Consider the following 13,244-nt stretch of genomic DNA (forward strand, 5'->3'; position numbering starts at 1 on the left):
TAGGGACTTCGGATATGAGAGCACCAACCATTTCATGTCTAGCATACTTTGAAAGCAATGAAAACAATGAAATACGAACACGCTACATGATGACATACTGATACCCAGACATGCCTGAATATGCAGACAGTGCCTGAATTGAGCCACACAGTGCCTCATCATGTCATTGACGTTGCACTGTCATTGTTGTGCCTTCACTGCCTGTGATTTCGTCAGTAGGAAAAAAGATCTTTATTCATACAATGCCCTCAAGTCTTGTGAGGGGATGGGAAAAGTATCTCTTTCGTCTTTCGGAGCAGTCAGACCAAACTGGCCTCCTGAATGCAAAAGAGGAGCGGGTGATAAGAGGTGCCATTCAGCCATGTCTCTAGGCTATGTTCATCTGCATGCTGACTTTGGCTTAGTCGGAATGACGACGTCTGTTATTTGCAGTAACTGGGCAAGTCCATAGTAAGTTAGTTGTGTCCATGGGCTCATCATCTTGATGGCAGAGGGGGCAGCTAGTGGTAAATATGCTGGGTTCACTGGATCCAACTGCACTTTAGTTTCCACTTTTCCATGGCACGAGGTGTTGAGCAACACCCAAAATAAGTCTTGTCGTTGTCATGCCGTTGTTCTTGGACAGTTTCTGGTTCTTGTGCTTTCCCTTGTTCCTTTGTGCCTTGTCAAACCATCAGACAGCATGCACTGAGGATATATTTTGCAAACTGTCGTGAGAATGCTGGACCAACCTACTGCACTCCCGTACTACCCTGTTGTGTGGTCCTTTGCTTTTTTTGAAGCGCCTTCATTATTTTGCTTTATTCCAGGCTCTGTGACATTGAACCGACCCCTGATTACGATCCTGGAGCAGCTGGGAGTGCGGACAGACACATTTATCCGTGTGCAAGAAAACATACAATTCACAGACGTCCTCGTCGAGGAGTCCAGTGTCGTTAACGTGCTGGCAGCGTGGTCGAAGCTGCCGCTACCGTACGGGGACCTGTCCAAGGCTGGCTTTCAGCTCTCACTGGACCCCTTCTTTCGGCCGCTGCTTCTAGCCGCGTACCGAAATGCATTCGGTAAGTAATCTTAAAATGTTCACGAGGTGCAATTGCAGAGTAGTACAGTGGAATCTCGATACGATCAAGGCTAATACGAATTTCCAGATACAAATTTTTCTGTGGTCCCGACCGCCCTCCCTCCCTCCCGCGCTGCCTTCTCGCTTTGCCCCTTTCGCGAGGGAGATTGCGACGCCAGTTACCCTTGCGCCCAGTTGGAAGATACGCATTTGGTGCCACAGCACAGCGTTGGCCCCCCTCCCTCCCTCCTTCCCTCTCATCCCCCAAGGCCTTTCGCTGCTTTCACAAGCACATACGGCGCACGGCAACGATTTTATCGCCCTTCGACTCGTGCTCCATGTCTCGTGCTCCTCCTCCGCATCGCCCTCGTTGATCTTCTCTCCCATCAGTGGGCGCACCTCAGTTGAGAAGCATGCTTGCTACTGCCTTTGTCGGCGAGATTTTCCCGCGCAATTCGCATTATAACCGGTATTTCATCTCACGCGGCTGCAGTGTAAGCGGTATCCGTATATATAGAGTTCTATGGGAGGGTAAACGGGAGTCGGAAAAGGCCACGCTGTAGCCAGTTCTGCACTATTAACGGTTACATTATAAGTGGTCTATACTGTAAATGCTCTTTACGTGCGTGTGCCTGAGTGAGTTCAGCTCTGACTCTTTAATTTAGCTAGTTTTAGTTGTGTCTCGATGATACGAATTTCGGCGAGTACAATTGTGCAAACTGTGAAGACGTATATGGTAGTTGGGTGGACACTCTGCAACAAATGTATATTCAATAAGGCACCTATGTGATTGTATGGTCAAGAAAACGCTAGTCCAAATATGTCGATTTGCCCGTCGCCAGATGATTCGAACTATAGTGACCCCTTTAGTGGCAACGTCTGTCTCGGTTGAGCTTAGGGGACAGTGTATGCGCTGAGCACACGAAGTGTCACGTACCCAGTGTGATCATAATCGGATCGTGGTTTTGGCACGTAAAATCTCACAATTTTTATTTCCGGCTCACTCTAGGAAGATTTTCTAGCAATAACCTTAGGTCACAATGTGTGATTACGGTATTTACCCAATTCCGATGCGCAAAAATTGCCAGCGCGTTCACTCGCACATGACACCTTAACCTCTTTGCAACTTTGATATGCCTTGCCGCATAGCATGGATATATTTAGAAAACCGGCTGCCATTGTGCAATAATCTTTCTAGCTAAAAAATATGTTGCACATTGGATTTGTGCTTTATTTAGGAGGTTTACTGTTATTTCCACGTTAGTTTACTAGTTTGGACAAATGGAAAGTGGGCGCGTCTTTGATTCGGGGGTGTGTTATAATCTGATAATTACTGCCAAGTGAATCGGCGGTGTGTTCTGGTTTTCCTGCATCTTGTTTAATGCATAATTGAATAACAAAAAATTGCTAATTGTGTTTTAACTAATAACCTTATGGCCTTAAGTGTGTCAAAGTGCTAGCTGCCTGGAGAGAAGAATGGAGGAAACTGGGGTGCATTCTCACTTTTATAATTTCTTGTTATGTTACATGATGCATGCTAAGGAGGGGGGTATGATTGGCAGTTATGCATGCATTCTTCCATTTCTGAGTCAGTGGTGCAGGACTGGAATTGCACGCACATGCCTTGGTGTGCATACTGCATACTGCCATAGTGCATAGGCAGGAAACAGTAACCTGGACAAGTTCATATATGCTTTTTGAAGAGGACTGCATAGCCACCCTTGTGTGGAAGAACTGATTGTAAGCCAATCTTTGACATGTTCACATGACCACAGCACAGAATGTGCTGCTCTGTCATGGAAGGAGGGATGCAAGTTCAGATGTCGGGGGCCGATAGCTGCAAAAGCTGTCATAAACTGCCCTCCCCTCCATTTCCACGAGGCCAAGGATGGGGATGGGCTGTTGCTGCGTGACACTGAAGGTACTGCCATGTCTTGCCCAAGATGAACAGTGCTCCTCTTGTTTGTGAATTTTCAGCGGGCCTTCGGTACAAGACTCGCATAGTGCTGCCCGTGGATCCTGCCTGCAACATGCTTGGAGTGGTTGACACTACAAACAAGCTCCGGTATGGCGAGGTGAGTAAGAATGCTAACCAGTGTCATATGAAAAGAGGCATTTTGGTTTCCTTGTCAAGTAGACAGTTACAAAAAATGTCAGTTTTGCAACGTATTGGCGATGATGACTCAAGGTCGTGTTACCCACCTTAGTCAGATCTCAAGTAAATCCTGCCACCTACTGACCCATGTCATAATGTTCAGTCAATTAGAGTAGCCGCGAGTAGTCTTTTGTTGATGCCCTTTAATTGAATAATTATAATGGAAATTAGCTATTGTTTAAATATTTCCCTGAATGCGATGCTGTCAATGAAGAATCTGTAGGAAATTGAAACTTAAGCTGGCATGTTTTCAGCTAGGTACTCTTTGCCCATTTATTTTTTACAGTTCATAAAGAAAGCCAGCAAAATATGAAGCATTTTGTGTAACTAACCACCCGCGCACATCTAAAAGCGTAGTGCCCTCAAACAAGTTACACATAGGAGCAGTGTTGCCATGTTTGGCTATATATAGTCAAATTGGGCTACAGGAAAAAATTTTTGACTTCGACTTGGACGAGCTGGCTATGTGGCCATATTTGGGCTACTGAAAATCTGTGACTTGGCTTTGTTTCAGCTATAAGTGGCACCCTAATCGATGCTCCAGAGATGGCTCTGATTGGGTAGAAGCAAATCTCGAAGGCTATGTTATAGCTGGCTGAGCCGGCCGTGTGGCTGTGCGTGTATGCGTGCGCGAAATGACCCTCTCCCCTTTCCTTCCCATCCCTCTCTGCACCATTGTCTTAGCCGGTGGCTTTGATCCTTGATGCACATAAACTTACACCCCGCTTGACCATTATGCACCCGATCGCAGGGCATCGGGATGAACCTGGGAGTAGTGGTTTTTTCACAGTACACTGTACTCGCATGGCCATGCTCGGGAAGGGAGAGCAGTAACATAGAATCGGGGCCATTGGGCGATTGTGGCGCCGACATGAAAGAAGGGAAGCACGGGTGGATGACACGCCCCAGTGTGTTCATGTCTATGTCTTAATTCTGGGTGAAGTATCGCGCCGGGCACAGCTTTCAAACTACTCCACGTATTTCGCACGAAGCGTTAGTGCTGTTTCCTTCTCTTGCTAGATGATTGTTTGTCTGTGCTTACATTCGAGATTCATTTCGATAGGTTGGACGTAAGATCGGATCCTCCTCCGAGGGGAGAATCCAAACATGGGGAAGTGGGAGCAAGACCCCGAGCCAAATGTGGGTTCTGGTGCTTTTACTTCTAGATGCATGGTTTGCCCATATTGTCACGGATAAAGATACTCATTCTGCTATTATCGAAACATAACAACATCAAACATCAGTGCACCATGTCACATGAACTTCACCCGCCGTGTTAGCTTAGCTTGTGAGTTGTTGCGCTGCTGGCTCGAGGACGTGGGTTTGATTCCCGGCCATGGCGGCTGCATTTCCATCAAGGTGAAATGCAGAAACACCCGTGTACTTAGATTTAGGTGTACGGTAAGCAACCCGAGCTGGCCAAAATTAATCCGGAGTCCCCCCCCACTGTGTCCTGCCTTCCAATCGTATAGTGATTTTGGCACGTGAAACCCCAGCAATTCCCAGACTTTTAGAATAGGGGCCTCAAATGTTTTGGGGCCCGAAAGAAATAGCGTAGAAGCCACTGCGCATCAGCAAGACGCAAACTGTGTTTGGGTTTTGCATCGGGCACGCTATTTTCCGAATTCAATTGTCGATTTCATGGCTCGTAGGCCTAACAAACATTATTGACTTGGCTTGGTAAAGGTACGTTAAGTTGGTTACTCAAAACTAAGCGCAACAAGTTGCTTGCTGCTAATAGAATAAGTTCTAAATTGTAATTAAACACGAAAAACTAAATTACTCTTCTTATCATGAAATGGTATATTTTGTTTTAATGTTTATGCCCCAACGCTAACACCCACAAAGCTCTTTGGGGCCCCTAACTTTGCCCTATTCTAAAACTTTATTCACATCAACATAGTTTGCTTTTTGCCAGTAACCGCTTTTTACAGAATAACCACTGTTGTCAATTTGTTGTTTACCTTTGCTCTTTGTGTGGCGTCACGGCTTTTACCATTTCCAGGAAGTTACGTTCGGGACATGCTCGTCGCCGAAAACGACTGCGCGCTTCTTACACTGGTGTGCCGTCTGCATAGTAACCTTTTAAAGCTTCGCTTACACCGATTCGGACAGCGAGTGGCATCTGTTGTCTGACACTTTATTTTAACGCATGTTCTTGCCGTGCTAGAGACCTTATAGGGCATGTATCAACTAACCCGGGCCAAGCTAATTGAAAAAAAAACACGTGAAAACAAGATAGGATGATGAGACAAATAACAGGAGATATCATAGCTTGAAAGACTTGTTTTAGCTCGTAAAAAAAGAAGCCATGAGCAGGTCGCAGATCGCTGGACAGCTGAACATGTACCCTGTAGGCAGATATGACGTGAGAGTTCGACGATGCTAAACATTATTTTGCTTTCACGACAGCTAAAAAGCTGTTCGTAGTTAATATTACTGTAATTAACTAAATATAATAACTCAGTACTATCTGTCATAAAATAAAAGCACTGATTTAGCCCTCGGCAGTGATTCGCTGGAACTTGGAGCTTCCGGGCCCAACCAAAAAGGGTTCTGTGCAAGCACGATGTTGCTGTTGTTGATGTCAAGCGCCGACCGTCACGGCGGCATGGAAATTTTGTTACGACGGGTTGTGCAAAAAAAGGATTGCCGTAGTCGAATTTGAAGATGTATGCTCAAATAAAACTGCAAATAAAAATGGCTATATTTGGCTACGAAATGTTTTGCGCTTTTTTCGTGTTTGGCTACATATGGGCTGCAACTTCTCTAGCTTTTGGCAACGCCGCCTCGTCGGACCTGGCAACACTGCATCGGTGTTGGTGGAAGAGAGATAGCCCACTAACTCCTGTGGAGCGTGTTTGAGGGCGCTGCTTTCCGATGCGGGTGGACGGTTAGTCGCGTGATATTTTCATTTTTTTACAGGCTTTTTTTGTCAGCATCAAAAAATACTGGTGGCTGCTGTACTCAACTGTGAACAATATGCACTTTTTAAAAATACGAAGCACAATAGCTAGGACACCCTGCATAGGTTCACCTGGTATGCTGTGCGCTCATGTGTGAAGCCTTATTGTTCCCTAAAAGTCCTTAATGCTTGTTTTAGGTGTGCCAGTGCAACTCGCCTCACACTAGCCTGTTTTTGCAGGTGTTAGTCCAGTGTACACAGATACAAAGCCTTACTGTTCCTAAAGCTCCCTAATGCTTTTTTCCTGTTCCTTCAAGACTAAAGTCTGCCAGTGGAACTCATCTCGGGCTATTTTGATTTTTAACGTGCTTGTGCAATACAGTCGTTGCAAAGCTTTATTGTTCCCTAAATCTCGCTAATGCTTTTTTCCCCTGTTCCTTCAAGACTTCGGTCTGCTGGTGCCCTTCGCCAAAGGCTTATTGGATTGTGCAGGTGTTTGTACAGTGCACCGAGATATGCAGACCACATGTGCAGTACCATGAACCACCTAAGCGGACTGTCATCACGGGCACTGTCCTTGTCACCAAGTGCCCCTGCCTGCACCTGGGCGACGTGCGAAAGTTCACCGCCATTGACGTGCCAGAGCTGCACCACGTCATTGACTGCATCGTGTTTCCATCACACGGACCCAGGCCACACCCTGACGAAATGGCTGGTAAGCCTGCATTTTGTGGCTACTCGCAGTACTTTCCATCTTACCTTTAGTACATTAGTGACTGAAGGTGTTGCAAAATTAGTAGTAAATTTGGTTGCAGCAGACCAGAAATTCTCACCCTTGTGTTCAGGAAGATGTCAATGCGCCGATGGATACGCATGAGCGTCTTTGGCACATTCATGCCATTTCTGAATACGAGGGTCAAACTGGGTTACATGAAGCCCGGTGGTTCCGCAAACAGCATTTCAGGGTTCTTCAAGCAGCTAAAAAAATCTAGCTCCATCCCACCTCCTCACTGGTTGATCCAGAGCCATGCGACAAGCTATAAACAAGTCGTGTAACTACTGCTAAGATATACTTTGTGAGCTGCTTTCTAAATACTGTTGACCTCGATGTAATGAATTTCAATATAACTAAATTCTCAATATTACGAAGCATTTTATAACTTGTCCTTAGAACAATATATACATTGAACCTCAATATAAGAAGTGTGTGGCAAAAGAGCCTGTCTCCTCTTCTAGCCTGGCCATGGCAACTAGTGCATGGCTGTCAGTGCAGCTGAACGCATATGTGGCCTGTGCGCTTCAGCTTAGCGGTAATCTGCAGTGGGTGCCAAGGTTGGGCAAGTTGAGGTGGCCGTGGCTTCGTAGGCAATGCCTTCATCTACGTTTAAAGCTGGAGGTCGCGTAATCTCGGAGTTTCAGAGACTCGTTGATGTGAGAAGCAGACTGAGAGTTCATTCCCCTGTGCCTGCAGTTTTCGTATTAGGGTCGTGTCATCCCAGTGCAGGCGACACTATCAGCCGCAGCAGTGGAGTGAATGTGCACTACATAAAGCCAATGTGAAGATAACGTTTTGGTGAGTTGAAGAGAACGATGCCTCCGAGGACAGCTTGACTGGGGGTATTTTCATGTCCACCAATGTTCTGTATTCTGTATACCATTGAACACCGTCTTCCGTGGTATGTGCTAAAAACAGCCCTACTGAGGGAGAGGGCTCAGACTATGGTCTCCCTCATAAGCTGTGTGTTGATTTGGGATGTTGAACCCTGTGATTTTTTATTTAAATCTGAAATTGCTCTGTTCGAAGTATCGGGGAGCTCTGTCCTTTGATAAGCATCGTCTCTTCTTTTTCTGGCATGCAGGCTCAGACTTGGACGGGGACGAGTATATCGTCATTTGGGAGAAGTGTCTGTTTTTCGTGGGACCAAACAGACCTCCCATGAACTTTTTGGACAGGAACCCTGAGCCGGACAACAAAGAAATCGCGGCAAGTCTTGTTCACGAATGAATGAATTAAACTTTTATTTACGGAAGGGGGTGGCTTTATGGTCAGGATTAGGGAAAGTATGGAGGTTGGTGGGTGGTGTTAGGTAGGCATTTGTACTATAGGTGCCAACGGCATTCTTATTCAAGCCTTCATTTAGATTCAACAGGCCTGCTTTTGTATTATATTTTAAAGAATGTTTATTATTAATAATTATTCTTATCATTGTATATTAACAACATGCGTGAACAGAAGTTTCACAATCTTGGACTACGGTTGCTTTCATTATAAGCTTTTAGTTTGTTTTGGTTCAGTTATTTGGCACATTAAGAACCGCGGCACTGCACTTGCTTTTTTTCTTAGTGTTAAATTTTCACCTGATTATCCCTGTTATCACTTGGCGCAAGACATGCTTACAGTATCCGAAAATTCAATGTAACTCCCCTATTTTATATTAAGGGTAGTCTTCTGTGCACATTGCATCTATGGTGAGACATCTATAGCGTTAGATACTAGATAGCATTGCTCATCTATCTGGGCTCAAGTTTGGCTGATAAAAAGCTAGATTCTTAACTCGCTTTTACCAGTGTTTTTGGTTCTTTACTCTCGCTACAAGGAAGTATGTAGGCTGCCTTCCATTTTGTACTCCCGGTATTTTTGATTACCCAGAAGCCATCATTGAACACTGCAGTAGCCTCTAACAAATTTGAACATCTCTTTGGTCTTCATTGCAGACTGATGACATGATCAAGTTTTTCTGCAATTACATCAAGAACGACTCCATCGGGATCCTGTCGAACGCCCACCTGGCATGGGCTGACCAGGAGCCGGGGGGAATTCACTCGCCAAGGTGTCTTGCCATCGCAGAGAAGATCACAATCTGCGTCGACTTTGCCAAGAATGGTCAGACAGCCTTCTTGCGGCGTGACGAACGCCTCCTGCTTTACCCAGACTTCATGGAGAAAGGCAGCCACAAAACTACATACCGGTCGGACTGGGTGCTCGGGGTCCTGTACCGAATGTGCCGTTCCCTGGAAGCTGCCGTCGGCAGGCTCAGCCATCGGCATGTCGATTCAGGCCGGTGCCGTGCACTCGCCGTGCCAGGGTGGGAGAACTACAGAGAGTCGGCGGTTCAAGCCCTTACAGATCACAATTCAAACATACGCCGAATTCTGAGCCAGTATGGAATTGGGTCGGAGGGTGACGTGACGAAGTTTTTAACTGAGACAACACGCAACATCTTCTATACTGATGTTCTAACAGAAATGCATGACAACTGCATCAGCGATTCTGAGGAGCTGCGCAAACGGAAGCTTCGCAGAGCCTCTGCCTGGTACATGGTGACGTACGAGCCCAATGTGGAGAACACATTCTTCAGTTTTCTTTGGTGCATTGCCGATGTCCTGGTAGAAATTTTGCGCAGCTCAGATGTGCAGGCCAGGGTGTGGTGCCCGAACATCCTGCACTGGAAAGTAGACCAGCTCGTCACGAACAATAGTGACTTTATAGAAGATGACGATCTGGATGCAGGTTGCGATTCATTCAGGACTGCCTTCAGAATCGTTGAGAAGTGGCTTAAAGATGAAACACTTCTCGATCAGCATGAACCAGGCGCTTCAACCAAGCCTGGGCTGTGTTCCAACTGCCTGCTGGACATCTACACAAAGTTCTGGGAAACAAAAATCTTTCGCCAGTGGGCAGGATTGTAATGAGGAGGCGGCATGCAATGATGCTGTTGGTGGCAGGGGTACTGAACTTGACTGAATCGACGGCTCAAGAGGCAATGGAAGAAGAATGTGCGGATCGAGAGGAACCTACCGAAAAGGCTGTTTCTCAAGCCTGGCAAATAGTGGACGGTTTCTTGGAGCCTCTTTTGTTAGACGATTCTGAAGATGAGACAAATGAGCCCAGGACGTGTGTGGGACCTGCGTGCAAGCCACACAATCTTGCAACGCCTGCTGTTGAGTGGCTGTCTTTAATACGGTAGCCTACTGTAGTGTCACTACAACCAAGCAGATCATTAGTCGTCGGACAGAAGCATTGGGACGAGCCCGCTGACGACAAAAGATAAATTATTCGTGCTGTTTGATTTCAGTGGTGGCCACTTCTGCCATAATCATCGGAATTTAGTTGTTCTGGTCATCCAGAGAACGTTTTTATGCAATTATGTGATATAGAAGAGAATTATAGGCAATAAAGATTTTCTATATTGAGTTACTTGACCTGAGGGCTGACATTTATTCGCGTATTCATGCTAGGGCTGTTATTCTAGTAGGGAGAGAGAAACGTGGTGGGAAAGGCAGGGAGGTTAACCGGAAAAGATTCTTGTTTGCTACCCTGCACTGGGGGAAGGGGAAATGAAAGGCGGAGAGAATAGGAAAGAGAAAAAGCAGTCACGAAAAAAAATTCAAGGAATTAAAGAAAAGAAAAGGAGGAGGTTGGAAACGTCTGTGAGAATAAGAGTCTGTCAGATAGTCCACTCAATCGCAAAAACTTCAACAAGAGTGCCTTGACTGACTTGTTCTGACTGTATAGGCCGGCGTTCCAGGACTGTCTGCTCCGAAAGCGGCCAGTCAAGACGTGCCAGCGTGGTCGCGAATGACTGCCTATGTGCGCTGTATTGGGGACAGTGACAAAGTACGTGCTCTATTGTTTCCTCGTCCCGCAGTGGTCACACGCAGCACTATCCTCCCATCCAATGCGGAAAGCAAACAACTTTGTAAATGCGACATCAAGCCACAATCGGCAAAGTACTGTTCTTGACAGCGGGATTGGTTCCTGTGCACCACCTTCATGAGCAGATCAAGTAGCTTCATCAGCACATTCGTTACCCATTACGCCACAGTGGCTAGGGAGCCACTGAAAGGTGATGTCGTGTCCTTGCTCGACGAGGCAATGAAGGAGCTCTCGGATTTCGAGGACTAGTTGTTCGTAGGGTCCACGGTGTAAGGCGGAAAGCAAGCAATGTAGCGCTGCCTTGGAGTCGCTGAAAACACTCCATTTGTTAGGTGGTTCCTCATGAATTATGCGAAGTGCGCTACGAAGAGCAGCAAGCTCCGCGGCTGTCGATGTCATCTGGTGTGATGTCTTGAATTTCAAGGTGGAGACTTTCGCAGAAAAAAACACTGATCCTGCAGAACCGTCCATGGTGGTTGAACCATCAGTGTATAGATGGGTATGATCACTGTATTTTTCGTAGAGCATGATCAGCGAAAGTTGCTGCTTGAGAGCTGGTGATGAGAGTTCGGCTTTTGTTTGAATTCCAGGCACTGTCAGTCGAACTTGTGGCTGAGCCAAGCACCAAGGAGGAAACAAAACTCTCGTTGCAGCTGTGTAACCTGATGGAAGGTATATACGATAAGGCAGTATTGTCTGTCAAAAAGAGGCACGTGGTCGGTCTTCTGGCAGTGAGGCTAGATAGTGGGAAGGGGCGCGAGCAAGGTGCCTGTGTGCTCTGAGCGCTTCCATAATAATGTGAATCTTGGCTGGGTAGTCATGTGCAAATGCAGTGGTTTCTGATGTTGATGTACATCGTGGCAACCCTAGACAGACCCTAAGTGCCTGTGCCTGAGCACTTTCGATTGTACGAATGTTAGTTCTACAGGTATTGGTCAGCACTGCCAATCTGTACCTCAGATACCCGAGAAACAGCGTCCTGTAGAGTTGCATCATTGCGTGTACTGAAGTAGCCCAGGATTTTCCTCCAAGAAACTTGAAGAGATGAGAGATGGCTGTCAGGCGCTTCTTTAGGTTGGTGACATGGGGACTCCAACAAAGGTCACGATCGATGATTACCCCTAAGAACCTGTGCGTTCTGACGTAAGGGATATTTTGTCCATCGATGGTTATGGTGTATGGTGTCATTCGTTTCCGGCTAAATGCGATCAATGCACATTTTTCTTGGGAAATCTTGAGGCCTTGTTCATTAAGGTACGTCGCTATCAACGCCACAGATTTTTGGAGCCTTGCACGTGCTTGAGGACGTGTCACGCCAGATGCCCAGACGCGTATGTCATCCGCATATATTGAAAACTTCACCGTATTTGGTAGGCATTCTACGAGGGCAATGCGCACAAGATTGAAGAGTGTTGGGCTCAACACACCACCCTGTGGTACTCCACGGTGTGTATAGTGTTAAGAAGTTGGGCCGTCTTCAGTATTCACAAATAGACCGCATATGTAAATAACTGTGTGTCCAACGATAAAGCCTACCACCAAGGCCAACCATTTCGAGAGCCTCTAATATAGCCTCATGAAGAACATTGTCATATGCTCCTTTGATGTCGAGGAACATGGCGACAGATAATCGCTTACACGTCTTTTGATGTTGAACGTAAGTAACCAAATCAATGACGTCAATGGAACATCGGTGACGTCGAAAGCCAGCCATTGCGTCTGGATAAACTTCATAGCGTTCCAGGTACCATTCAAGTCTGGCGAAGATCATTCGTTCCATCACCTTCCCAATGCAACTAGCCAGCGTGATTGGGCGGTAGGAAGTAATCTCTAAAGGAGACTTGCCAGGTTTGAGGAGTGGTACCAGGCGGCTGGTCTTCCATTCTTGAGGAACGTTTCCATTCTCCCAGGACTCATTGAAGATGTTCAGCAAGGCACTTCGCGCTAGTTCACCAAGGTGGCACAAGGTACGGTAAGAAATACCATCTGGTCCAGGTGACGACGACCGATTACATAGGGCAAGTGCTGCGTCGAGCTCTTGAGTGGTGAACGGCAGATCCATGCGTGAGTCCCGTGTGTCCGGAACGTAGTCAAAGGTAAGGGAACTTGATCCCACTGACTGGCCTGTAATCATGGCACAGAAATCTTCCGGTACGTCGAGGTCTTGTCGGCGTTGGAAAAGTGCTAGTGCCTTGAATGGAAAGCGTTGTTCCGGAACAGAACGTAGGCCTCTCACAGTTCTCCATATTTGAGACAGTGGCTTGCGGGGGTCAAGGGATTCACAATACTTTGTCCATCGCTCCGATTCCAGTTTATCTATGCGGCGGTGTATCTTCTTTTGAGTGCGCCAGGCTGTCCTTAGATCGTGAATGGACTTCGTGCATCGGTATCTTCGTTCGGCGCGACGATGAATAGCACGAAATCGCTCTAACTCCAGGTCGAATTGCGAGTACTTCGAAGAGCACAT

The 13,244-nt window shown here is 46.6% G+C and overlaps 1 protein-coding gene across 1 annotated transcript in view; it reads left to right on the plus strand.

Moving 5' to 3' along the window:
- The window catches only part of LOC119439527 (uncharacterized), a 394,460-nt gene that overhangs the window by 8,587 nt on the left and 372,629 nt on the right, over positions 1–13,244 (plus strand). The window contains 5 exon segments of the mRNA XM_037704848.2: positions 810–1,061; positions 3,038–3,135; positions 6,613–6,835; positions 7,980–8,104; positions 8,836–10,017. Coding sequence (XP_037560776.1) covers positions 810–1,061; positions 3,038–3,135; positions 6,613–6,835; positions 7,980–8,104; positions 8,836–9,810 — 1,673 coding nt within the window. The 3' untranslated portion in view covers positions 9,811–10,017.

The sequence above is a fragment of the Dermacentor silvarum genome, chromosome 1 (assembly GCF_013339745.2).
Source record: "Dermacentor silvarum isolate Dsil-2018 chromosome 1, BIME_Dsil_1.4, whole genome shotgun sequence".
NCBI classification, from domain to species: Eukaryota; Metazoa; Arthropoda; class Arachnida; order Ixodida; family Ixodidae; genus Dermacentor; species Dermacentor silvarum.